The 27,293-nt window shown below is 50.9% G+C and overlaps 1 protein-coding gene across 4 annotated transcripts; it reads right to left on the reverse strand.

Moving 5' to 3' along the window:
* Positions 1 to 926: 926 nt before the first annotated feature.
* Positions 927 to 27,293, reverse strand: CRY2 (cryptochrome circadian regulator 2). Of its 4 annotated transcripts, none has more exons than XM_081798219.1 (11): positions 27,040 to 27,293; positions 24,072 to 24,214; positions 22,283 to 22,467; positions 21,443 to 21,531; positions 16,193 to 16,333; positions 14,816 to 15,127; positions 14,420 to 14,571; positions 14,093 to 14,295; positions 13,669 to 13,761; positions 12,359 to 12,500; positions 927 to 3,231 (listed from the first exon to the last, which is right to left on the reverse strand). In XM_081798219.1, the coding sequence occupies exons 2-10, from the start codon at positions 24,140 to 24,142 to the stop codon at positions 12,361 to 12,363; spliced, it is 1,386 nt and encodes a 461-aa protein (XP_081654345.1). In that variant the 5' UTR covers positions 24,143 to 24,214; positions 27,040 to 27,293; the 3' UTR covers positions 927 to 3,231; positions 12,359 to 12,360. The 4 variants fall into 4 exon arrangements, with proteins under 4 accessions (XP_081654345.1, XP_081654344.1, XP_006751139.2 ...); XM_081798218.1 differs by lacking the exon at positions 927 to 3,231 and adding an exon at positions 4,533 to 5,546 and having other exon boundaries at positions 27,040 to 27,166; XM_006751076.3 differs by lacking the exon at positions 927 to 3,231 and adding an exon at positions 11,140 to 12,095 and having other exon boundaries at positions 27,040 to 27,166.

Raw genomic sequence — 27,293 nt, forward strand, 5'->3', positions numbered from 1 at the left:
TGCTTGCCTCAACTAGGAGCATCCTCAGGTCAGGAGTGTGTGTGTAAGACAACTCCATTTTCCAGAATCTTCTGCTCAAGAACAAAGCTATTGTAGCTCCTGAGGCCAAGCCAAAGCCACATTAGAGAGAAGCCAGGAGAAGCGAGAGGGAAGGACAGGTCCAGGTCTTGGTGGGAAGGAGCTTCAAAGCAGAGCTAAGAATGAGATGAATCCCAGGGCCAAGTTCCTCCCTTTTCCCCCCTTCTCACTCTGTGCAGGGCAGTTTGTGTATTCTTGGGCCCTGTCTGAGCCCCTGCCCACATGAAGTTGGGGTGTGGTGTGAGCTAACAAAACTCTTCCAGGGATCCAAGGCTAGAAACCATCGTAAAAAAGCCCACATACACTGCAGAGAGAGGCCACTCTCTGGCCAGATGCCATGAGACAAAGCCAGCATCCAGGCCCTGGGCTTGGCCGTGGGCAGATCTCCAGGCACCTAGCTAGAGTCAGTGTTTGCCGCTTGCATCGCCTCCACACCACACAGTGCTTGAGTGGCTGAGTTGAGATGAAGGATGGCTTGAGGGCCTGGAGAGAACCCTGCCGCTGACTGAGGTCGGCCCTGGGGCTTTAGGTGGCCCGAGAGGCTGAGTCACTGCAGGATAGCACTCAGGAACTGCATCCTGGGCCTGCAGTGCTCTGTACCATTCTGACTGACTGACCCCCCCAACTCTGGCCAAGCTCTGGAGCTGCCACTAGTCTGTCCTGCCTGCTCACCTAGGGGCCTCCCGCTTCCTACATCTCTATCCATCCCTCTCCTCCCTGCCGAGTCTGAGGAGGGGTGAGAAGCTTCTGGTTCCAGCAGAACCAAGATGGTCTGGCATAAGGCTTCATTCAGGCTCAGCCTTACTGACTCCTTCCCAGACCTCCCACAAGATTGACGACAACACAGCTTTGCTCAGACAGGATCAGACATTTATGAAACAAGTGAATATTCACAAACTGTGGGAGAAACACACCTTCCCAGTAATAAGAAAATCTCTGTATAAAGTGCATTTTGCCTGCGACCATCTCTTCCCCATGCTGGCCCTTGGATTAGGATTTGGGTCAATGTTCTGTGGCAGCCCCGGGGACACCTGGGCCAGAAGAGGGGAGGCATGAAGCCATCGTGGAGCTCTGGGCCACTGGATGCACCCTCCCCCTACCCCGACCCTCCCAGCTCCGGGAGTGGACCGCTCTATTCCACTGGGAATGGGCCAGCTTGCCAGGGATGGTGAAGGAGGGGGAGGTGGTCCCGCCAACTTGTACCTCAGGGAAAAGGGCCATCATCTAATAGGCAGGAAAAGGGAAACATCCTGGTATTTGCAGGTGCTGCTAAACAAATCTTGACTCTGGCCCCAAGCCCTCTGGCATTCTCAGTTTCTCAAAATAGCCCTTCCAGACTCGCTCTCCTCCTCTTCTGGCAACAGCCCCCAATCCTCTTTCTTCCTGGTTGGGGCTACGGGAACAGAGAAGCCCCCAACTCAATGCTCTGAATAGGCACCATCACCCGTGCCCTGCTTCCCCCACATGATTACAGGACATTTCTAGTGGGGGTGACATACATACAACAGTTGGACTCTAAAGGCAGCTTTCTGGCTGAGAAAACCTGAGGACATCTCAGGAAGAAGCCTGTCAAGGTGCTGGACAGCTGAGGGAACAGAGGCCTGACCCCAAGGTTCTGGTCCAAGGACAGAGGAGGACAACGAGGGACAGGGCAAGGGCCAAGGGAGTTAACAGCTATGAGGCTAGGAAAGGTCACAGGGGAGGTAGAGAGGAAAAGGCCCAGAGGCCAGCTTAATGTTACACATGAGGACAAAAATCCAAAGAGGAATTAGCCTCTCAGTTATACACGCACTTGTACGTACACACACACACACACGCGCGCGTGTATGCGCACGCACACACACACACACTTTGTGGATCAAGTGCAGGCCACAGGGTGGAAGGAAGACTTGCTCTAGCTGACCACACAGTCCTTTTCATTATGTCTTTCTCAACACAGGCCTTCAACAGTGGGAGGGTTGAGGTGGGAGGCCAGGCCACTCCGGGAATGCAAGGCCTTGGCTTCTCTGGGTCAAACCTCCCACCTGCTGCCTCTGGAAGGGTTGGTGTGCTGGGTGAGATCTCAACTTGGACACTTCCCAACTGTCCCTGGCAGTTCCCACCCGCGTGCTCCAGCCGGGGTCCTTGGTGTCCAGCTACTGGGAGAGCTGACATGGCAGCTTGGCTGCTGCTCAGTCCCAGGCAGGCCCCAGAAGCCTACAGACCACGGGACAGAATGGCTTTCCCGGCTGGGTGTCAGCTGACCTCCGTGGCAGCGCTGTGGTGTGGCCAGGGGGGCCAGGGGGCTTTCTGCCACCAGGAACCTGGCTTCTTCCTGGTGGAGGCACGGAGTCTCCACAGTCAGCGCTGAGGCCGGCGCTCAGCTTCTGAGGAAGAAACAGCAAAAGCTGGGATTCGATTCCTAACCTGAGGTTTTCAGCCCCAGAAAGGCGGACGCACTTTTCAGGCTAGCGTCTACAGTACGGTGCATATGGAACACTAGTCAGGTATCTGGGTGTGCCTCCCGATGACGGTGGCAAGTTTTCAGATCTGTTTACAGCCTCACGCTCAGTCCCAGGTGCCTGAGAGGGCTCTGGAGGACCCAGTGGCAGGACATTTTAAAATAAGGAAGAAGCCAGACCAGGTGATTGTATCTGGACAGCATCTGTCCCCTCCAGCCTGCCCAGCCTTCCGCGTCATAAAGCAGGAACACTGCAGGGCCCTGGCTGCTTCTAGAATCCTATGCTCTGGACAGAAGCCGGCAATGTTGCCCTCCTGCTCCTCAGTCTGCTGTGATGAGAGAGGGATGGGGTGGGGTGGGGCAGATGCCAGAATCCCAGCTAGGGTCCCGCTACTCTTCTATCCAGACAAGGCAGCTGGCTCCCAGGGGCAGGTCTGGCTGAAAGTCACCGCCATGACCTCCAGCCTGGTGTCTGGAGGCTGAGGTGAAGCTGCTACATGTACCCCTCCAGCCCCAGCAGTGTTCAGAAGCACAAGAGTGTAAACAGATGCATGCACACGCAAACAGGCACACCTTCCCCCGCACACGCGTACACACACGCACACATGTTCGCTCCGTCTCCGTTGGCGATAAGCTTTGCTGCAGGTCGCACTCTGCTGCCGCGGCGGCTGCTCGGGCTCCCAGGCTTCGCTCACGGAGCTACAGTGCTGCGGCTGAAAGAGAAAAACAAGTGCACAAAGGAGCGCTCAGGAGGCTGCTCGGTTGCCCGGGGACACAAACTCCTCGGGCCGCTTCTCCAGGGACACTCAGACCGGGAACTAGGAAGAGCCTGGTGTGAGCTGCATGGGCCACAGTACCTGGGATGCCACCGGGGGCCTGACCACTGCCCCTCAGAGGCAGTGACGCAGGACCAGCTCTCCCTGCAGGCCCTCTGAACCTCCCTGGCTCCAGGGCTCAGGGCAGGAGGAGGAGGCCATATGGACTCACCTGAGGCCTTGGGTGATACTCGCTCAGAGGACAAGGGCAGTTTTCAAATCGAGGCACAGTGGCGGCTGCCAGAGACACTCAGAAAACCAGCCGGAGGAGAGAAGCCAGCTGGGACCAGTAATTTGAAGATAAAGGCAATGACTGAGTTTAGAATCAGCAGGTGAGCACATTTCCACATAGAGATAAAAGAACCCTGGCACTGTGTGAGAATACTGGGGGGGGCGGAGGGGGAGGAGGGGGTATCACGGAGACACAAGGAGGAGTCATTTTCAGTATTTATAACATCCTGAACTTGGAGCAGAGGGAAGAAATGGCCTCATGCCTGATAACAGAGGACAGGGTAAGCCAGTCATAATGCTGGGTTGCCTGTTTAAATCGTTCTAGTGTATCTCAGAGTGTACAGAGACATGCGGGGTTCCATTAAAGGTTTGTAAGTTTAAATGATGGTGAGGCAGATGATAATAAGGCTCACTGTACGTAGGGTCGGTCAGGCACTATACAGTTGTATTTTTTTATTTTTATTTTTTTCAAAGATTTTATTTATTTGACAGAGAGAGACACAGAGAAGAGAGGGAACACAAGCAGGGGGAGTGGGAGAGGGAGAAGCAGGCTTCCCGCCGAGCAGGGAGCCCGATGTGGGGCTCGATCCCAGGACCCTGGAACCATGACCTGAGCCGAAGGCAGACGCTTAATGACTGAGCCACCCAGGCGCCCCCCCCTTTTTTTTTTTTTTGTATTTTTTTATTTTTAAAGATTTTATTAATTTATTTGATAGAGAGAGAGAGCACAAGCAGGGGGAGTAGCAGAGGGAGAAGGAGAAGCAGGGAGCCCGATGCGGGGCTCGATCCCAGGACCCCGGGATCATGACCTGAGCCGAAGGCAGACGCTTAACCGACTGAGCCACCCAGGCGTCCCTATACAGTTGTATTATGGCTCAACTGTGTCCTCCCCCAAATTCATATGTTAAAGGCCTAAGCCCCAGTGCCACATAATGTGACTGTATTTGGAGAAAGGGTCTTTAATGAGGTAATTAAGTTAAAGTGAGGTGATTAGGGTAGGCCCCAATCCCATATGACTGGTGACCTTATAAGAAGAGGAGATTAGGACACAGGCACACACAGAGAGAAGGCAGCCATCTACAAGCCACGGAGAGAGGCCTTGGAGGAAACCAACCTGCCAGCACCTTGCTATGAGATGTCGAGCCCTCCGAACTGCAAGAGAATACATTTCTGCTGTTGAAGTCCCCCAGTCAGTGGCACCTTACTATGGCTGCCCTCGCAATCTAATAGAGCTTGTGATCCTGTTAATCCTGAAGATATGGTCTCCATTTTTACAGATGAGAAAACAGAAGGTAGAGAGGACAAGTGGCCCAGGATGATAGCATCAAAAGTCGCCGAGCCAAGCCAGGAAACCCAGGTCTGATGCCAGCACCCGTATTTTTACCATGAAGCAATCTATCATAGTATTGCTCATCAAGACGTATAGAGGATATAAAAGGAAACTCAGCATGGTGGCATGAAGGCCAATACACATCCGAGCAATAACGGAACTTCGGAATTTAACAGAAGAGGGAAAAATGCTCTGAAGAGTCAAAGACACTGGAGTCAGAGATTCAAAATCAGTCTTCTGACACATGCAACCCTTTGAAGACAAATGTGAAATCTGAAGAAGATTTTATCTGGATGATGATAAATTATCTAGAAGCTAGGGAAAATAAAGAGCAAACGTAAGGGCGGGTACCTGAATGGGTTAGTACTGAGTGCCTCATTCTTTAACATATGCATTATTTTCAATAAATTTTTTCCTTTAAGCTTGTACCATAATAAGCTAGCCATGTTTTTCCTATAAATAAATGTATCAGTTTCTAAAACACGCACATGTTTATTGAGACACACTGTGATATATATTTTACACACGGGTCTTGCTCTGGCCTCTGTTAAGCCAGAGATGACTTTGCTTCTGAAACTGCAAATTTCAGGATTGGAGAGCATACCGGAACAGGTCCTTTTCCCAATACCTCTGTTTATCGTGTTTTCTCCACCTTTTGGGATAGGGGAAGATAAAGAGTGCATAAAGATTCCTTAGAACACAGGCTCTTACTCTGGGGTTTTTGGACTCTTTAGTGGTCCAAGGATAGGCTTAAGGGGCAATCCATGAGGCCCTTGAAGATTGGTGCACATTTTCCTGTGTGTGTGAATAGCTACCACTTTCTGGGGAGGCTCCACCCTTTATCAGACTCTCCGAAGCATGGGTAACACCAATAGGGTTTGCGAGCTAATGCCTACATATGGTTGGAAAAAAATATATTACTAAATTAATTTCACTTATTTCTCAATTTAGTTACTAGAAATTTAAAATTATACTTGGGGCATGCATGGTAAATCTGACAGGGCTGATCTAGAGTTTGAAGCAATGAAGTCTTTGTAACTAGGGAGAGAGAAAGCCTCCTCTTTTCCAGATTCTCTGATCAAACACCTGGCAATCTAATTGTGTAGGCAAATTGTTTAATTGTAGCCAGTGATCTTCATAGCTTCTGGCAAATTTGTCTCTAAGTGCTTCCAATAGTTGCTTATAGAGCTAGGGCTTAGCAACAGAAGATGAGTGGCTCAGAGGATATTGGGTATGTGTTAACAGACTAAGGATTTCCAGGCTCCCTCTCCATCTTGATCCTACAAGGGAAGAGACGTGCACTTATTTCATTGGGCAATGGCACTCCACGGTGGCTGTCCAGGGTCTGTATGGGGCCTTTATGGAAGAGCGGACAAGAGGCCTGCCTTCACTCCTGAGATCATGTGAATAATGGATCCACGTACTTGCTAACAGCATTGGCTTGCTTTTGGTTAAAAATGCCCTTTTCAGGGACAGGTTTAATTCAAATACTTAGACGGTCTTTTTACCAAAAAGCATCAAAATCCTTTCTCTCTCTCTCTCTCTTTCTTTTTTAGCTGTTCATCTTTATTATGTTTTCTTGGGGGATGGCCTAAGACTTCCCAGGTCACTGAATGTATAGAAAACACTATTTTTTAATCAGGTGACTTTGTGAGCATCTTTAATCAAATTTATACGATTATTTTCTAATATGCTTTGCCTGTCAACTTTCTTGGTGATTCTTTTACACCCCACAGTGAAAATGACCCATCATACAATCTGTTGACGGCATTCACTGAATTTGAATTAGGCTTATAATGAATCTCATGTACTTTAAAGTATGATAATCAAGAGGCTATGCTCTTTCATGTGCAGCATGTCCCTTTTCTTTTTCTTTTTTTTTTTTTTTAAGATTTTATTTATTTATTTGAGAGAGAGAGAATGAGAGACAGAGAGCACGAGAGGGAAGAGGGCAGAGGGAGAAGCAGACCCCCCGCCGAGCAGGGAGCCCGATGCGGGACTTGATCCCAGGCCTCCAGGATCATGACCTGAGCCGAAGGCAGTCGCCCAACCAACTGAGCCACCCAGGCGCCCAGCATGTCCCTTTTCTATCTGGCATACACTGGTAACGAGTGGGAATTCCAGTCTACTACGAGAGCCTAAGATATACCCGGTTGCCTCCACATCTAAAATCCGAGCAATGCATTTGTCAGCTCCTCAAGTATTCCACATCACAATTCAACATTTTCCAAAGGAAAACAACAAATGCCTAAACTGAGAAAGGAAGCAGTCAGGTGGCTATAAGGCTAACACTTCAGACCCATGCTGACTTGGGCATAATTGTGTTACGGGGCAGCCTCGGGAAAGGAGCTGACAGTGTGTGGCCACGGATAAGCCCCTGTGACCCAAGTCCCTCTATGACCGGTTCAAAACCACAAACACAGAACACCAAGGTTTGGAAGAACCAGCTTGTTCTTGTCCACAAAGTTAGTCAAAGGCCTAGTCAACTAGTTCCTCAAGCTGCTTGATCAGCAGATAACTAGACAGTTCCTGTGCTCTTGTTCTCAAGCCAGAGCATAAGTCTGCAGAAAAAAGGGGCTGGGGAAATGAAATGAGGCCCTGCAGGAAAGTGATGACAGCAGCACTAAAAGAAAGGGAAGAACAGCTTGGGGGAAGCACCAAGGGAAAAATCAACTCATGAAACATGCGCTGAAAAATCACTCTCTCAATTGTCCAACTCTTTCAACCTGTCATTAAACACAAGAGCCCCAGAAGCAGCTGCTGGAACACAAAGTGAGTTAATACTGCCTCCCTCAGTGCACCCAGTGTTAAGATTACCCCCCGGGGACCTGTGTACCAGATGCTAACAAGAAAGCCCAGTGTGTGAGGCCACCGTGCCCCTGATTCTGGCCTAGGACAGGTGTGCGGATGAAGTGCACGCAGGAGCTTGCGTCAGCAGAGGATACGCAACAGCTCAAGGTTGGCGGGAACTTCGTTTGGAGCCTGTAACCAAGTCTCAGGGCCCAGGAGCTTGAAAGGGGCAGAAGGCTTGCTACAGGCTCCCGAGTTAGGAACGGGGAAGAAGAGAGGTGCAGCTGGGCCCTGATGGGCCAGGATGGGGTACAAAGCTGGGCTCTCAGCTCCGTCTCTGTCCTCATGTCAACGACACACTTTCCCTTCCTGCACCATACAAATCCTACAGCAACAGGCAGGCGGCATCAGTCAGCCAACAGCTGCTGGGGACGGGGTGGGGGGCAGTGCAGAGGGACACCACCATGCGTCCCAACTTCTCATTTCCAGGGTGAGAAGTGGAGAGGAGAGGCAGCTCGGCGGGCAAAGGCTCCCAGGCCATAAGGGGCAGGACGGCTGCACACTGGCTGGTCTGAGCGGGAAGCCCGGACACCACACTGTGTCCACTTCCACTGTGTTGGGTTTCAGACTGCCCACTGCCTTTCACACATGCTGGTTCACGTAAGGAGGGATACACAACTGAAGAAGTGCCAAAATGACGAGGTGATCCCAGAGGTTAGGCTTTCTGCAGTGAAGCTCCAGGGCTAACCCAGCTCTGTGAACTGTGGGCAGGGGAGGGGAGGGGTGATCCTTGGCCAGGAGCCTTTTGCATTCAGTGGGGCTTCTCTCAACAGATCGCGGTGTACCAGCTGACGGGCAAATGGATCATGTGAGCTGGTTCCCCATGGTAAAATGTTTGGACCAATAAGAAAAATCTGTACACAATTGGAGGCTAATGGAATCCTGGGCAGTCAGCAGCTTTGGGTATTATGGGGAAGCCTCTGAAATGATAGCTATTTGGGGACTGGCTTATTTTTCTGTTTAGTGAACACTGTACAATAAAATCAGATGCAGAACAGACATCGGTGTGGGTTTTAGGTAAGCATGAAACCTACTGATATCAGGGCGTGTTTTACACTGTAAATCATTGTCTGCCCTGTGAACTGCCACAGGTCTGAGGCACTAGAAATAACAGAACCACGAAACGATAGAGCTCAGAGCTAAACAGGGCCTCAAAAGGTTCAGGATGGAGCCTTCAGGCTGGTAAAGATTGATTAGTCACACTTTACAGATACAGCGTCTCAGAAAGGCTGAGTACCCTGCTCCAAGGCACACAACTAAAACTGACTGAGAGACAAGGGGAGAAGGGGCAAGCCTGCTTCTCAGTATAACATGGTGTCAGCTTAGGCCATGTGGTCACAGCTGCGTGGTCCGCTTAGCCCAGAGTGCTGCCTCTGACAAACGTAACAAAAATACAATCCAACACGCCCTGAGAAGCGTGGGCAAGATGGGAACGTGATTTCATCTCCGTGGTGCATTTATTTGTTCAAAGGCTTTGCGTGCGTATGGTTTTGCATTTTCTTCCCCTGTCGTGTATGCTCGATGCAGGGCAGGTGACGAGATGCTATTCTCACTGTTTTACTGATGGGGATGCTGAACGCCCTGAGGGCCAGGCACTACCAGCAGCGGACCCTGAAACACAAGTATACTCTCTTTGCTCGGGGTTTCCAAAGAACACATGACTTCCTCTCCAGTCTGTCTTGTCCTCTGGCCTCCTGGCCCTCACTTCTGTGCAATTAGCCATGATGAAGGGCACAGTAAGCCTTGAGACTCAGTCCTTAAGATCCCAATAGGCCGAAGAATTATTTCCTGGAGAGCAAGGCCAGAGACAGGCTGACCTCCGCACCCTTGTAATGTTTTCACTTGGGGCCACGGCTATCGCCTCTCAGCTGGCGACCCCGCTAACGCCGTTTCCTCTGCAGGACGCAGCCCAATGCTTCCAAAATTCCAGTTTGATCATTTCACTCTCCTGTTCCAAAATGTTCCTTAGTGTCCAGAGTACACCAAGGATTCACCTGCCTGACATTTAAGACCCTTCATGATCCAACCCAATGGTAGCTTTACATTCTTCTAAAATTATAATGATAACAATACCTGAAATAATAATACTGGATCCTTATGAACTTATGAGCCAGGCATTGGGCTAATTGCCTTGCATAGTACCTAGACACTGTTACCAGTATCCACACTTCCCCGGTACCAAAACCTAGATTTTATTCAGTGGCTCATGGGCCTGACACAGACGATGAATCATGATTGCTCTAAGTCAGTGATTCTCAAAGTACAGGCCCAGAACAGCAGCATCATCAGCTGCTGGGAACTTGTTAGAAATGCAAATTCTCAGGCCCCACCCCAGACCTACTGAATCAGAAATTCTGGAGGTGGGGCCCAGCAATCTGTGGTTTAACAAATCCTCTAGGGGATTCTACTGCTTACTCAAGTTGGAAAACCAATGGTCTAAGCCAATCCTGACAATCTGGATCCCCGCTTCCCACATTGGGGGCGGCTTTGTGACTTAGTCTGGGCTCATGAGACCAATGTGCAAAGCGGGGGGAGGGGTATTCTGGGAAAGCTTTTATTTTCTTGGTAAAAAGGAAGAGAGGCATCCCTTGACAATCTCCTTAATAAAAATTGCAAACCTCCACTGTGCCCCAACCTTTACTATCTCCTTACCAACTTTAATTTTTCTTCATCCCACTTAGAGCCTCTTGACTCTACTTGTTTATTGTCTGTTTCCTCCACCAAGATGTACCCAAAAGGGAAGCCCTTTGTCAGTCTTGTTCAGCATGTCCCAATAGCCCAATGAGAACAGTGTCTAGCAAACTGTGCTCAAAAACTTGGTGTGTTTATTGATGAGTAAGTGCAGCTGTCTCTGCTATTCCTCTTCTTTCTTGCTTTGAATGAGGAATTGATGGCTGAGGCTATGGCAGCCACCTTTAGACCATGAAGCAAGAGAATCGCAGAAAAACTGGCTCTGACATTGCTGAACCACCAAGCAATGCCCACCTCAGGGCCTCTGGTTAGGGAAGAAAAATAAATCCCTATTTGCCTGAGCCACAGCAGTCAGCTCTCCTACTCCTAACAGCCCCACGCACTCCTATGTGACAGATATATTTAATAAATTTAACTTTTGCAACAACTGAATTTAGAGGTGAGGAGCGAAGTCTCATAGCAGTTAAGTAATTTGTATAAGATCATGTGATCCTGAAGCTATTTTTCTTGTCTGAAATGCCCTCCTTGTGGCCTAAATCCAACTCACCTTTCAGCCCCAAGTATAAACGTCTGTGTCGCATTCCCTGATCACCCCAACCCACCAACAGCCAGCTTAAGGTAAGCGTGTGCAGTCTAGATCATCAGTCTAGGAATTATAAGTTATTTGTCTTCTTTTTCTAAGCAGACTGTTAAATGCTTGTGGATGGGCATCATAGCACATCTTATATGCTTACGTTCTTCCTTACACACCTGCTGGCAACAATTTCATTCTGAATTGGATGCCATCAGCTTACTGAGCAACTTTGACCCAGACATTTAACCTCTCTATTCTTGGATCTTCTCACCTGAAAGTCAGAGTACCAGCCTGGCAAGCTTCAGATTTGTAAGACAGAATGAACTTTGCTTAGTATTACAGAGCTAAGAGATAACAAAGAGAGTAGTAGTTCAGATACTATCTAGTAGTATCTAAGGCTGCCGGTGTTTCTAGAACAAACCAGTACAAATCTATCAGCAATGTCTATGACAAAGAGCCTAGTAGGGTAAAGGGCACAAGCATCAAACACTTGCTGTCTTACCCAGCACTCAAGCTTAGACACTCAAACCAGATGGCCCCACCTGGCCCTGAAATGGAAGGGTTGGGGGGGCGGGGGGAAGAATCAATTGGCTCCACAGAGAAAAAAATCACTCTCCAGTCTAATGACGCAGACATGGTACATAAAGAACACCTGAGATGACTCAGAAGAGTAATTTAAATTTCCCCAAGAAAGGCATGAAAGTCCCTTTCTCCTCTGTGGAAGGAGCCAGTTTTTATTTTTGTTTTTTTTAATGACATTCAGGGGGCTTCCAAGCAAGCTGAGTGCTGACAGGGAAGTGCAGAGCCATGGCCACGAGGAAGGTGAGAATGGAGGAGTGGCTTTAAGAGGCACAGATGAGGGGCAGCCAGACTCTATTGGTCCTCAGCTGGGGCTGGGCCTACCGCCACACGCAGCCCTCTGCCTTTCTTCCGAAGGTGAGTGCTGCCCTCCGCTGGCCTGCCCATGGGACATAGCCTGTCCGCGGTAGCAGCCGGTCCTGGAGCCTCCTCAGACCCTGCCCCGGGGCCGTTTCTCCCACAGCTTCACCTCCGGGGCTCTGCTTTCTTTTTGTTGGATTTGACTCACTTTGATAAGTAGAAAGAGCCAAAAAACATTTTTTTCCTTAGTTGGTAAAGAAAGAAAAAGGCTTTACTTTTAAATTTCCTTTTAAAATTTAAAAGGTATACAAGTCAGAATGGTAGAAATTTAAAGTTGAAATCCTAAAAAAAATCATGCAATGCCCACCCGGTTTTAATCTAGTTTGCTGGGTTTTAACCTTCAGCTCCGAACCCAACCCCACCTCTCCCACCTTCCTTCCCAAAGGTGAATCTAAGCTGCTGTCACTCACTCTCAGACATCCCTGCTCGGCGGCTCTGGGGCGGGCACCTCTGCCACCCTGGCCCGTTTGCTGAGCTCTTCACCCGGTGGCTCCTCGGCTGCTTCCAACTTGCGCTTGGGGGACGCTGCGCCACTGGGTAGTGTTCTTGGGCCTGCAGGGAAGCAGGTCCAAGTGTCACACAGACTGTGCAGCAAGCCAAGACGACCTGAAACTGGGCAGTGGCAGCTCCTTAGGGGGCAGGGAGCCTGCCTCGAAGCTATGCCAACATGTTCCTCCTCAGGCCTGCCCCTCAGCCTTCCTTTCAGCAGTGACCTTGCCCAGAAATGGCTAAGGAGAGCACGACCCGGCCTGCTGGCGGTACGGCCAGCTTTGGGGCCCCAAGCCCCACAGGCTCCAGGCCAGAGACGGAGTTGGCGTGTGCGCTGCCCTTGCTCCAGACGTCAGGCATTCCCTCCATGATGCCGGATCGGCCTCCTGAAGCAGCACCCTCGTCTGTGGAGCCAGCCTGGCTGGGCAAACTAGAAAAAGCCCTGGAGTTCTTGCTGGTCTCATCTTACTGATATTTATCCCAGAGCCGAGGAGTGGGGGAGGTTAAGAATTCAGCCCCACCACCGGCCTGTGCTGCCACCTCCTGCCTGGATGACCACGGCTGCCTCCTTTCTAGCCTCTCTGTCCTCGCCCCTGCCCACACTGTCCCCTCCACACAGCAGGCAGAGGGAGCTTTCGACAACCTAGATCAGATCCCCACACCTCCACCCTGCTCACGACCCGGCAGTGCCTTCTCAGGCACTGACGACAGAATCCTACTCCTCCTCATGGGTGTGGAGCCTGGGGATGCTGCTCTGGCCACAGCTCGTCCTCGTCTCATTCTAGCTCCTCCCTCGAGACATGCCAGCCACACTGGCTCCCTTTCTCTGTTCCTTGCATTAGCTAAGCTCATTCTGTCTCTTGTCTTTTCTTGCTATTCCCTTTGCCTGGAATGCTCTTCTCCCAGTTCTCGGAAAGCCGGGTTCTGCTTGTGACTTGGGTCCCTGCTTAGACTGGTGTTCCCTCACTACTCCAATCTAAAGTACCATCCCCCTTCCCTGGCCTCTCTCATATCAGGTCATTCAATTTTACTTTCCCCAAAAGCACTTTTTATCTGAAATGATCTTGCACGGTTCCTTTACTATTTGTCTCTCCCAAGCGGAATATAAGCTCTATATATGGGGCACAGACTCATTCCAGCCTTTGTCCTCAGCTCTCAATGACTCAAGTGGCAGTAGGTCTGTGGTGTCCTCTGCACGGACATAGGCCACAGGAGGCCAGCTGCTACTCACCTGCACTGCTCATGCTCCCAGTCTGGCCCGAGCTGGGCTCTGCCACCGGGTTGCTGAGGTCTTCCACACAGGAAGGGACGGACGCCAGCAGACCTGGAAGAGAGGCAGGGGAGCAATCAGAATGCCATCTCACAAGACTGCAGAGGGCCACAGGGCAGTTGAAGACAAGATGGGGTGGCGGGGGACAGGGGGTGCTGGGCCATGACTCTGACGTTCCACCTCTTCCCACTGGCCACAATTAAGAGAGGCCTGATCCAGCCCAGCCTGCAGTGCCCTGTGCCGTGGGAAGTCAGGTCAACTTAACAGCTGAGAAGAGAGCACCTGGTCTCCCTTTGCAAATATCTGGAAATCCCCACAGAGCCCGCAGGTACGTCCTTCCCTTCAGTGAGCTGGGGGGTGGGGGATGGGAGTAGTGGCTCCTTACAGAGTCCCCGGTAGCGGGAGAGCTGCTGGTAAATCTGCTTCATTCGCTCAATGTTGAGCCGGCTGGTCTCAGCATGGTTGACGATGGGCCGGGGGTAGTCCACACCAATGATGCACTTGGCTGCCTTCTGAATGGACTCGGGGGCATTCCAGGGCTCATAGATGTATCGAGAGGGGAATCCTTTCAATATGGGCAGGTATCGCCTGAAACACACACGTTGGACAACCGGTCAGCACACGGCGACTCTCCTTCAAAGGGCCACGGGTATCTTATCTTAGGAGCCGGCCCCAGCAGCCAGGAGCCAGAGAGCCTGGACCGCAGCCTCACCTGATGTAGTCTCCGCTGGGGTCTGTGCGGCGGCCGAAGCCCACAGGGCAGTAGCAGTGAAAGAACTGCTGGAAGAAAGCACTGCAGGACAGCCACATCCAGCTGCCTGCATTCACGCTGAAATCCGCATCCAGGAGCAGCTCATCAAATACCTACATGGGGACAGGGTGAGACAGTCAGCCTCGATGGGGACCTACTGCCAGGTGCTCCCCAAGATACCACATGCCCCATGGAGAATAGAGAGCCGAAGCCCTTCTGCTGAGGGCAAGCCAAGAAGGATTTGGAGGGGACCCCCTGGATCCAGGGATCCCACCCCAGGCCTCAGGCCAGAAGAAGGCTGCCCTTGCTGGGCCTGATGAGAGGGTACGGGCTAGCTTCCCCTGAGAGCGCACTCACCCGGACCCCGCTCTCCCAGCTGACCCAGAGGTCCCCGCGGGTGAGGAAACAGGCCACGGCATGCCGGGCCAGATGGTGAATCCAGCCCTCCTGCCTCAGCTGGGTCATGATGGCGTCGATCCAAGGGAAGCCTGTCTTGCCCTCGGCCCACTTGGCCAGGGCTTCGGGGTTGCGGTCCCAGGGGATCTGGATGCAGATGGGGTTCCCTTCCATTCGGTCAAACCTGGGGTTGTTGGTGGCTGCCGTGTAGAAGAACTCTCGCCATAGGAGTTGCCCAAACAGGGAGAGGGGGGGCGTGCTGTTCCGCTTCACCTGGGGGTGGGGGCAGCACACAGATGTAACACTGGCCCAGCTCTCGGCGCCATGTCACTCAGATCTCTCCCACAGAGCAGTCTGGAGCTGCTACGAATGTGGTGGCTCCAAACCCCCTGGACACATGGAGGGGATTATGCCCTAGCAGTGGCCCAGCGTGCCCGCAGACTGAAACCCACAGCACTCCCTGGCTGTGTGCACCGGGAACCAAACTCCATAGGCCTGGCCCATGATCCTCGTCCTCAAGGGTGCCTGCTTGGCTCTACTTTCTAGAGTCAAAGGGAGTTTACCCATCAGCATGCATAAAAAATGCTCAGTTTAGATTCTGGTTAAATAAGTGATTACAACAGCCTGGATCTGGGGCCTTGAGGGAATTAAAAGATCAGACCAGGCCTCCAAGCAAATAATGACTTTCCTGAAATCACAAGATTCCAAACTGGCAAAGCCACCCCATGCCACAAAATCCTGCTACAGGCAAGGACAGGGAAACAGCGTGAAACGACACAGATGTAAGGATGACCTGCTGAATGCGGATAGTTGGATGTGTCGCCCTCTTTCCTTCTGGGGGCAGGTGCACTACCACAGGGTTATTTGCCTGTGGTCCATACAGGACAGCCCTGCATTCAGCCCGGGTCACTTCCCCGTTACTGGTAGGCAGGTTACTGCTCCTGGGCTCCCCCGTTAAATGCTCCGCGCCAGCCCCACAGAGGGCTGCTGTGCTCTTCCGCTTGGGACTGGTTCCAGCCTTGCCCTCCCTGCCTCCCAGCCCGAGTGCTTGCCCGGCAGATCTGCCACCTGGAGGGTCACACCCTGAGGTCAGCTTTTTGGCCTGTCCTGCTCTACTTGATAACCTGGAGTTTATTTAGATGAGCAGTTTGGGTGGCGCTGGGTTCTGCCACCTCTTGGATGTGACTCCTCCCTACCTTCTCTGGACTGTACACAAACATAAGCACCCCCAGAACCCACAACCCGGTCCCCACCACCAGGGCCAGCGGGGAAGGCCTCTTTGCAGGGTGTCTGGCCCGCAACCGGGGGCAGGGCATGTTGCCCTCGCCGCGCCCTCACCTTTTTATACAGGTCCCACAGGCGGTAGTAGAAGAGACGGCTCGAGAGGCAGCCGAAGCGAAGGTAGGGGCTGAGGCCCGTGGGGCTGGCCAGCAGGGAGTTGGCGTTCATTCGGGGTCTCTCATAGTTGGCAACCCAGGCCTGCAGCGGGAAGAGAAGGCGAAGAAAGGAAAGGCCTGGACGTTGCAGAGAACAACCCCAAGGCACTGGCATAGTGCTTTACCTCGCGGCTCACCGTGGCTTCTCCCGTGGGGAGACAATCCTCTGGGCCAGCACTTATCGGTACCTCCTTTCGAAAACGAACCACAAAGCTCAAAGGATTATGTGGCTCTTCTGGGGTTACAGAGGTGCTAAGAGACAGGGCTGGGCGGACTTTGCTTCTAACTCCAGATTCCACCTACAGCTGATAACTGTTTCTACCTCAACTCCTCGCACCCTCTTTTCCTCTTCGTGATGCCTCTTTCACAAACTTTACACCCTCTGCAGACCTCCTCCTCCACACTTCCCCACCACCCCTCAGCAGATGACTTCCCTTCCTTACTGTAAGGAAATGCAAGCCTTCGGCTGAAAAACTCCTCAACTCTTAGCCACCAAATCTACAAACTCACCTGGGTCCACACCTCCCCATCTCCTCCCCACCGCCTCTCTGGTGACTCTGCCCAAGGCCAAGGTCTCCCCTGGCTCTGGAGCTCTCCCCTCTTCCTTCCACTGCACCTTCCATCTCTCCCTCTCCAGTTTCCACTCCAAGAACGTTGGGAAAATCATCTCATTTCTTTGCAAAGAAAAAAAAAAAAAAGAACCTCTAGGAAGCCTGTGGACCTCTATCCTGTCCACTTTCTTCTCTCCACAGCCCATGTCCCATAGCCACCTGCACTTCTTGGCCCACCCCAGCATGGCTTCTGCCTTTACTGCTGCCTCCAAGCTGGCTCCCACAGAGTGCCTGTGATCTCCGCGCCACTGAGTCCTGCAGGTGCTTGCCTACCATATTTTCGGACCTCTCAGCATACCTCACCCTGCTCAAGTCTCCACACCCTCTGTTCCCTTCGCTTCTGGACTCCACACACTCCTGGCTGCCTCCCACGTGGCTGGCTGCCTCCCCTCCCAATCTCTTCAATGTTGGCATCTCAGGGCTCTGTGCTGGGCCCCTACTCAACTGTGTTCCTGGGGAAGCACGTCCAGTCCCATGGCTCCCAATGCCACCTCTGTGAGGATGATCGACACGTTGGTGGCTCCAGCTCAGACTGCTTAGCTACTGCTTAGCTAGACTCCCAGATCACTCCATCCAACTCCCTGCCAGGATCTCTACCTGATTGCTATCCAGGCCCCTCAAAGTGTAACAGCTCTTTTCTCCAGACCACCCTTCCATGGGCATTTCTAGCTCAGAAAGCGCACAGTCATCTACCTGGGTGCCCAAGCCAGAGGCCTGGCCATCACCTTTGACTTCCTTGTCACCAAGTCCTGTCAATTCTACTGTTCAAATACTCCTCAAATCTGTCCTTTTCTTTCCCTCTTGCTACCAACCTGGTTCAGGCTAAGATGTAGACTAGACAACTGTGACAGCCTCCCAACTGACCTCCCTGCATCTCTTCTCATCCCCCCTCTAATTCCATCTCCACAGTGGGAGCAGAGCAATGGCTTAAGAACACCATCCTGCAGGAACAAACATGCACTGGGATTCCTGTTGCTGTTAGGATAAAGTCCCAATCTTAAACATGGCTTACAAGCACCCCACTGTCTGGACGAGCCTGTCTTTCTTAAGCTTCATCTCTCGCCACTCTCTTATAAGCACCACACTCTTGCGGGCCTTTGCACACGCGGCTCCCTTGGCCTGGAATGCTGTCCCGCTTTTCACTCACTTTCCCTTGGTTAACTCTGACTTTTCCTTCAAGTCTCAACCTAACAGTCACCTCCTCTGCAGGTAACCCCTCAGGTATTAGGTTAAGTGTCTCTGACAAACATTAGGTATATTTGCCTGCTCACGCCCTTACGCACCTCCCTCTGAAAGCCTTTTTATTTTAAGTGAAGTACAGATACGGAAGTAACACCGGTGTGTGGCTTAATGAATTACTCTAAGGCAAACACTCATGCAACAATCACCAAAGTTCAAGAACCGGAACTTTGCTGGCCACCCCAGAAACCCTAGTCACAGTCCCTTCCTGGCCCCACAAGTGACCACTCACCGAACTTTTATAATAATCACTTCCTTGCATTTAAAAATGTTGATGTTTTCCTATTTTTGCAAAGCATATTTGGGAGGGAGGGCTTTATCTTTTTAGTTATTCCTTGCATTTTTTAGAGGGGGGAGGAGCAGAGGGAGAGGGAGAATTTTAAGCAGGCTCCATGCCCTGCAAGGAGCCTGACTTGGGGCTCAATCTCAAGACCCCAAGATCATGACCTGAGCCAAAATCAAGAGTTGGACACTTAACCGACTGAGCCACCCAGGTGCTCCTATTCCTTGCATTTTTAAGTGGGTTTTTTTCCAACCACATGTGCATCCCTAGGCACTATAGTTTAGCCCTGGCCATTTATAGGGCTTTGATGTGTTATTTAAGTTTCTTTTAATCTATGTATCTCCGGTCATTTCTTTCTTTCCCTTGCTTTGTGGAAGAATCCAGGCCATTTGACTTGTACTGATTCTCACAGTCTGCATTTTGCTGATTGCACACTGATGGTATACTGCCTGCAAATTGGTGGCTGGGACCAGAGACAGGATTGGACTCAGGTTTGATTTCTTTGGCAAGACTATGGGGGGACAGAATGCCTGCTTAGCTCTCTTCATGGAGTTAGCAGTCATTAACATACAACGTGTCATCATTGAAGGCTACAAAATGCTGGTATTCTAATTCTATCATTCCGTTTTCATTTAAAAATGGGGATACTTTTTTTTTTTTTTAAGATTTTATTTATTTATTTGACAGAGAGAGACATAGTGAGAGCAGGAACACAAGCAGAGGGAGTGGGAGAGGGAGAAGCAGGCTTCCTGCGGAGCGGGGAGCCCGATGCGGGACTCGATCCCAGGACCCTGGGATCATGACCTGAGCTGAAGGCAGACACTTAACCATCTGAGCCACCCAGGCGCCCCAAAAATGGGGATACTTTTAAAAAGAGATGCTTGCCCTCATCTACTATTTTGGGCAACCCAGTAGTAAAGATCATATGGAGTCTCCCCTTTTTGGTGACAGCACCTAATTTTCTTGTGGTGATCCAGCCTTCCCTAATCTCAGTCCAAGTGGGTGAAGTGCAGCTAAGCTCACCTCTGACTCTGGGAGTAGGCTCAGGGTGCAAGTCTGACCAGGGAGAGCACCCCTTCCTTGGCCATGATGACTGAGTCAGGGACTGTCGCATGACCCAAGCCAGGCCAATGAAAACACTCCTCGGGACTTTTCCTGGAGGTTTTGGAAAGAGGCATACCACACTTCCGCTGGTGTGCTAAGCAGATTGAAAATAAGCTGCTGGTGACCACTTTGCCACTGTTTAAGGAAAGCCTACCCGAGAATGAACTAACAGAGACAAAAGCCGAGCTCAGAGATGGAGAATGTATTCCCGGTAGCATTATTTGGACATCTGAGTCCAGCTGTGCCTAAAGGCTACACCTTAGACTCTTAGTTACATGAGCTCAAAAACTTTTCAAAAGTTTTGAAAAGGTACTTTTTCAAAAGCCAGCTTGCAAATACGAACTGATTAATGAAAAAAAACTCTCTTGCTCTTTGCTCTCCTAACCCTTTGAACCACTCCTTTCCTGACCCACAGTACATTGTAATTTCTTGTTTCATGTCTGTCATCTGCAATAAACTACTCTCCTGGAGACAAACTCCATACTTGCCTCATTGGGCAGTCTTTCCAGCAGCTAAGCCATCTTGACATGAGTAGACAGATGCTCACTTCAGTGTTAGAAAATGGAAGACTGAAATAAACCTCCTCAGAGCAGGTTACACTCCTGCTCACAGGCCCCTTTTCCTCTCCCAGTCGTAGGACACAACGTTCCCGTTGGCCACCAGGGAGTCTGAAGGATCCTGACACAAGGCCCTATGACAGACCAGACCCAGGGATATGTGGAAAAGGACCCCGTGACTTGGTGATAGAAGGGGCAGCCCTCCACAAAGTGCTTTTAAGGTGATGATAATCCACAAGGCTAGAAGTTAGCTCTTTATACTTGTCAGTCTTATTCTACTCCTGCCATCCTGTTTGTCACCTCCACCACTCTGCCCCCTTGGCCTGGCCTGTGTCCCCAAACTGATCCCAAGAATCTCTGGGTAAAGCTCCTGATGTGGACAAGGACAGCTGGTCCTCCCCAAAGCCCTTGGACATCAGTCTCATCCTTTTCAGTTGGTGGGGCTGGCTGAAGGTAACACCCAGATAGGCCTATGGGTCTAAGGGAGGTGGGATCTGACGCACATTTTCATTGCTGGTGAGGCACCTCCAGGGCTGGGAAGCATTTTTCCTATGTAGGTCTGCCTATTTTTCCTTGTTCCATAGTTATCACCTGGCTGCTGGGCCAAATGCTTACTTATCTGAGAATACAAAAGGTTGTGAACCGGTCTACAAACCAGCAACACCGGGCAGAAAACCAGCAACTGACTCAGTCACGAGAACCTTCTCTGCTCCTCTAGCCCCAGGGTCATGGAAGCCATGTGACATTGTTAAGGAGTGCCTTTGGGGCCTCCGCCTCTTCCCTTCCCCTTGCCAATCCCCACTTCACTGGGAGTGGCTATTTGTTCTCTGTGTCCAAACAAATGGAAATCAATGCCTTGGAGGGGACCCAGCAAAAGGTGAGGAGGGGACACATAAACACAAAGAAATTAATCTTATGGACTTCATTAACCAGATACCCTCTCAGTAAGGGGAACCTGCATAGAGATGAAAGAAAAGCAATCTAGGGTAAGTTCTGGAATCACACAGAACGAGATCTAAGTCTACTATTTCCTAACTGTGTGACCTCAGGCAAGTTACTTATCCTCTCTAAACCTTAATTTCCTCATCTGTCAAATGGAGGGCTTAACACCTACCTGGTAGGGATATTGCAAAGACGACAGGAAATCGTGCAAGTAGGTACTTTACCCAGGGACCAACATGTGGTAAGCACTCACTAAACGGCAGCTACTATTACTGCTGTTACTGCCGCCAGGAAGGTTCTTCACTTTCAAGCACTTTGAGCTAAGAGGCACTAAAAGCCATGAAGCTGACCCTCACATCCCCTGCCACCTGGGCGCTAGCACCCGAAGTTCTGTGTCCCAGAAGTGGTGGCCATACCTTCCGTTCCAAATGCTTATCCAGGCGGGCCAGAGCTTCTGTCTCTCCTCCTTGCCAAACAGCTGGGCCCAGTCCTTCGGTAGGGAACCCTACGCGAGAAGGAAGAGAAGGTCACAGGACCAGAGGTCAGGCCATTTCAGTGATAGCTCAGCAAGTCTTGACACATCGGTATGTTCTTTGAGCTTCCTGGGAACTGAACCGTGTGTTCTTGGTGCTGCTGGAGCTGAGGTCATCGTAACATTTCAGCGTTTGCCAGGTCATTCCAGTTCTCTTTCCGTCGTGACTTTTTTTCTGTCCTCTCCCTTGCCTTCCCTAACCCTGCCACTCCTCATTCCAGGCACACGAGAACAATCCTGTCCTGCCCACCCTATCGGGTTGGCTGGCAATGATTGCTGTTTTCAGGTGAGAAAGGCTAACTTTATTCAGATCAAAAAATGGGGGGTGGGGAGGAAGGGGAGAAAGGGTTCAGTCAGTAACCTGAGGGGCTGACAGACCCCCTCTCAGTGGAAGCAACACTAGTTAACTTGGTATTGAGGAGCCCATTGATGCCAGCACTATGCTGGGCCTGTATCTTCTGAGAGAGAAAAGTACAAAAACAGGAGCAGGAATTAGAAACATAACATTATGTACATGAGCAGGAACAGAAAAGAGACTGGGAAGACATGCTCCAAAATAAGTAGTGGCTATCTCTGGGTGGTGGGGTCATAGTTATTGTTATTCCCATTCTGGTTTCACTGTATCTTCAACACCGGGTATAATAACATGCATCACTTTGACAAAGCAGAAAAAACCTGGTCAGTTATTTTACAAAAAAGGGGGCTCTGGGCAGGAAGTACGCACCCAGCTCCTCGAGGGAGGGCACGCCATAGGTGTCATCGTGGTTCTCCTGGATGTCGGCCCTGCAGCTCTCCATCTGCTGGCTCGTCACGGAGCCCACGGGCTTCTTGGGCAGCTCCATGCGGCTGATGATGGCCTGAAAGCGCTTGTAGGTAAGGGGCGGCTTCTGCCCATTCAGCTCAATAATCCTGGGAATCCCAAAGCACACCTAACGTCATGCACGAGGCCCTTCATTTCAGGTCCCTGCCCGCCCAGAAAAGAGCCCAAACTTTGAAGGCTTGGAGGGTGGCTTTCCTCCTCCACTCACGGGTCCCACCCCTAAGTGGAAACGAAGGGGCAAGGGAGGCTACATCTCCATTTTACCGAGAGGGAAAATGAAGCCCAGGGAGCTGGAGCAGGTGCCTTGGGTAATGGAGCAAGGCAGGGCCAAAGCTGGGACTCAATTCCAGGTTCCCTGGTGTCGACGTGGAGCCTCCTCAAGACAGAGACTGACCATATCTCTCTAATCACAGAAAAATCCCCACTAGCCTTCTTGGTACTCAGCCTGTGTGTCCAAGTCATGGGAATCCCCATGGCGCCTTCCTCTCTATCCCAGCGTAAGCCTTCAGGAAGTTCTTTGATAAGAACTGCAAGCAAGTTCCCTTGTTGAAAAATCATTGCCTTCTTGGCCCCAATTTATTAGAACAGAGAGGTGGAGAACAGCCTATCCTTCCTAGATCAGAGACTGGGACTGGGATTAATAGCAACAACTACTTAAAGGGTGTTTGGCAGCTTACAAAATCTGCTTTCATGATCAAGGGAAACAGAGCCGCATTCAGGTAAGAAAAGAAGATACAGGACTGAGGAGGAGAATCGAGGCCGTTTCTATAGAATGCCTTGGGGTGGTCTGGAGCCAGATTCCCAGGGCTTTTCCTGTTGGCCGAGCGGCAGCTTACGCAAGACCTGGCTGGCTGGGTGAGTTCACTGTGGGGATATAAGGTTGGCTGCAGCCCCTGCAGTACCTCCCCCGTCCTCTGGCACGCGGCAGGAGGAGGAGCTCCACACCCAGCAGCTCCTCCGGAGAACTAGCTCACGTGCAGAGACGTGTGACCTGGCCTCCTGGCAGCCACCACTGGGTCTGGGAGAGGGGGGCAGGGAACAGTGACGGCTGCCGACTTGGCAGCAACAGCAGCAGGAGGGTGACAGCTCTGCCAGGGAAGGGGAGGAGAGGGTTTCCTCCTAGACGCTCTGAAAGCAGAGGCCTGTCCCTAGGGAAGGAGGCTACTCTGTAGTGATGGGCCCCCTGCAGGGAGCTCTAGAGCCTCCTGCACAACATCTAAATGCATGGCCTGGAAACCCAGATAGGCAGAGGAGCCCAGGGAACCCGTATTAGGTACAGAAACAGGACCTATGAGAACAGAGCTCTGTCGGGAAGGGCATAACAGGCAGGGTCCACTGAGGTCAGAAGACAGCCTTTCAGGAGCAGGACAGAAGTGGAAGCATGAGGAGGGGATAGGACAGCAGATCCTAATCTAATCTGCTCCTAAGCAGATCTATGAAGATCTTGCATGGGGATCCTCACTGTTCTCACCCCTCGGCCCTAGTAAGCCTCTTTGCACCCAAATTGGGTAAAGCTCTTTGTGATCTGTTCCACAGGCCCCAACTCTGGCCCATTCCCCTCCAGCTTCTAGAAAATGCCATACTTCATGTGCCAGGTGGCTCTATTGGTAAATCTCCCAAAGTTCTGCTCAGCAGGGGCCCAAACCACCAACTCCCACAATTGACAACCTGACCCCTGGGACCCATGTCTTACTTGTCCAGGTCATAGAGAGTATGAGAGTTCTCAGTCACCACCTCCACACCGGCCTCCTTGGCCATCTTCATGATGGCTGCATCCCGTTCTTTCCCAAAGGGTTCGGAGTCATATTCAAAGGTCAAGCGGGTCACCCCCCATTCCTGGGGGGAGAGAATCTGTTATGCTAAGCACTGTTTGGGGAGAAGAATGCAGCTGAGGACTCAGCTCCTTCCTAGGAAGAGACGAGTCTAGAGACCTGTCAGAATGGGCTGCAGAACAAACTAGGGACAAAGATTTGAACTGGAAAGCAAACAATCTGAGGTTCCCAAGGGTTGAGGAATGCAGGCCTTTGAGGTGAGGCCACCAGCATGGCAACAGTGGAGCCCGAGGCTAGTGGAATTAAGAGAAAGGTGGGTAGCCCTGTACATTTGCTGTGTCCTGGGGTAGGAGAATGCAGCAGGAGGCTATAAATACAATGCTCCGAGGGGAGCCCCTAGTCCCAGAAAGAAGCACTGACTCACTGGTGCAGACAGTGGGGGAAATGATCACTGCCTCCCTCCTGCCCAGCATGCCTTTCCCAGAGCTCCTCAGAGCCCTACAAACTTCTGGCTTAGTTTTCTTGGCAGACTTGCGCTATGTGAAGTGTCCTAATGGTTTCCACAGCAACACTCCTGAGGCCAGTAGCAAACAGAGCTAATAGGCTCTAGCTCTCAGAAAAGCTGGGGAAGGAGGAGCAATCCTTAGTCCAGAGGTCGGAGAAATCAGACCAGAAGGGCCACATGTTAAAAAAGAAGGGAATTCTTTTCCAAGCCTTTAGTCTTTTCTAGTAGAATTTTCTAGATTTCCTTGCAATGCTGGGAGAAAGCTGGCCCAGTAAAAGGTTGTACAGATAACCCACAGAAAGCCCTAGAACATGACTAGCAAAAAGAAAACCGCATTCCAACCAAAGTCTCTGGTCATAGCCCCTTAATACTCTAAACACCTAGGGCAAATGTCCTGGTCATGCGGGACCTAATTCAGTCCTGCCTGTGGTGTGGGTCCTGAGCAGGGCTGGCTATCCCTCATCCAGGATAACGGGACTAAATATTTATTGAGCCCTTACTACGAGCCAGGTACCATGCTTAGCAATTCATATAAATGACATTAACTTGGTGAATAATAAAAAAAATATTATTAGATGCCACTTTCTCCAAGAAGCTTTCCTTGACCTTCTCTTTCAGCAGGATTTTTTCCTGCACGTTGCCCTTTTCCCATCACAGCATTTATCATATGGCAGTGAAGTTGCCCATTACTTGCCTGTTTCCCCCATTAAGAGCGTGAGCTCTCAGAGCAGAAACCATGCTGTCTCATCATTATCCTAGTACCTCACTGGGGGCCTAGGACATAGTAGAAGCTCAATAAATATACGGTAGTCGCCTCCTGTCTGCAGGGATGTGTTCCAAGACCACCAGTGGATGCCTGCAACTGCAGATAGTACTGAACCCTACACAGAGTGCTCTGGTTTTTCCTACACATACTTACTTAGGATAAAGTTTAATTTATAAGTTAGGCACAACAAATTAACAAGAGTAACTACTAATAGAATAGAACAACTATAAAATATATTGTAATAAAAGTTACGTGAAAGTGGTTCTCGGTCGTAAAACACCCCTTGCCGTACCTTACACTGCACTGTCCCTTCTTCCTGTGATAACGTGAGACGATATAATGCCTACGTGAGGAGGTGAGTGAGGGGACGGACGCAGGTGTTGCGATGTGGTGCTGAGCTACCCGATGACCTACTGACTCTCTGTCAGAAGGAGGATCATCTGCTTCCAGGCTACGGTTGACAGCAGGTGACGGATAAGGGGAGAGGGGGACTATTATATGCTAAAGGACTGACTGACTGATCTCTCTGTACCTCTGGGCCTTTGCTGGGTTGGCCTCTGAGGTGCTAGGGGGAGAGAGGGGAGACAATGCAGAGGAGGAGTAGAGGCCACTGTGTTTTGCGGTATGCTGGTTAAGGACACAAATCTGGAGCCAGAGAGCCGGGGCTCAAATCTTTGATCATCACCTCTCGGCTTCACAACCACGAAGTTATTGTTCCCTCATCTAGAACAGGGATAGCAGCACATACCTCTGGGGCTGCTATGAAAATTAATATATGTAAAGCATTTACCTAGAAGGGCTCTTGACTCCTACTCTGTCCTCAGTGAACATCGGCTATTTCCAGCACGGTGTGATTTATATGTGTGTGTCTGTGTGGGGGTGTGGGGAGGTGAAGTGAATGATGAGTGAATGATGAGGTATTTCCTAAGCTGCTTGCCTTGACAGCAGACCTTTCCTCTGGTCTTCCCCCCGTGGAAGGGTAGGGAAGGGAGTTGGGGTGGAAGGGGCTATGAAAATGACCCTGCACTGCTGAGGATGAGGAGAGACTGTCCTAGAGCCCTCTGTCCACGAGTAGTTCTGCTTTATAAAGAAAGGGGTTGGAGCGGGGGCGGGGGAGCTGGCTACCTGATAGAATAGACAGAGGCCTACATAGTACCCAAGTGAAGATTTTATCAACCATTTGCCCCGGGAGAACGGAGCTCCCTCAAAAAGGCTGATTTTTTCCCCAATAAACAGCACATCGCAAGACAGGAAACGCCCCGTGCTAAAAAGGAAAACTTGTCCTCAAACTCCTGGCATAGGAAGAGCCCTAATAAATCTTGTTGGCTGGAGCCAAGGAAACATCTGAGGAAGCCAATGGCATGCAGGGTGGGATAACTTGCCACATCCCTTGTCTGGACTGAGCTGGGAACTTTCCAACAAGACACTGGTTTCACAGACTTTTTTCCTTAACACAGTTTCCATTCTGTCGGCAAACTGATCGGCTTTGCTCCCAACTCCTCTACAGACCAGCACTGACAGGTTCCCGTTTCTGAGTCAGAATATCACCTCATTCAGTCTGCGGGGAAAGTCTAGAGAACAGAATCTCCCTGTCTTCTCTAGGAGTCTGCACACTTACCTTGAATAATCTTGGGAATACGTCAGCGGGCTGTCCCCGGACTACAAACAGGCGAGAGTTCAGTTTCCTTAAGCTTGTATCCAAATCTTCCAGAGACTGAAGTAGGAACCTGCAGAGCCCACACAGGCCTTTGAGGGGTAACGTTACGAAAGAGGCACTCTTCTTCCTGACAAAGCAGGGAGATGCTGGGACCCCATTAGTACTCCACTCCGGCCAGGATGTGGTGGCGCATGAGCACACCCTCCGCTGAAATC

The sequence above is a fragment of the Leptonychotes weddellii genome, chromosome 11 (assembly GCF_054177405.1).
Source record: "Leptonychotes weddellii isolate Sample4059 chromosome 11, ASM5417740v2, whole genome shotgun sequence".
Taxonomy (NCBI): domain Eukaryota; kingdom Metazoa; phylum Chordata; class Mammalia; order Carnivora; family Phocidae; genus Leptonychotes; species Leptonychotes weddellii.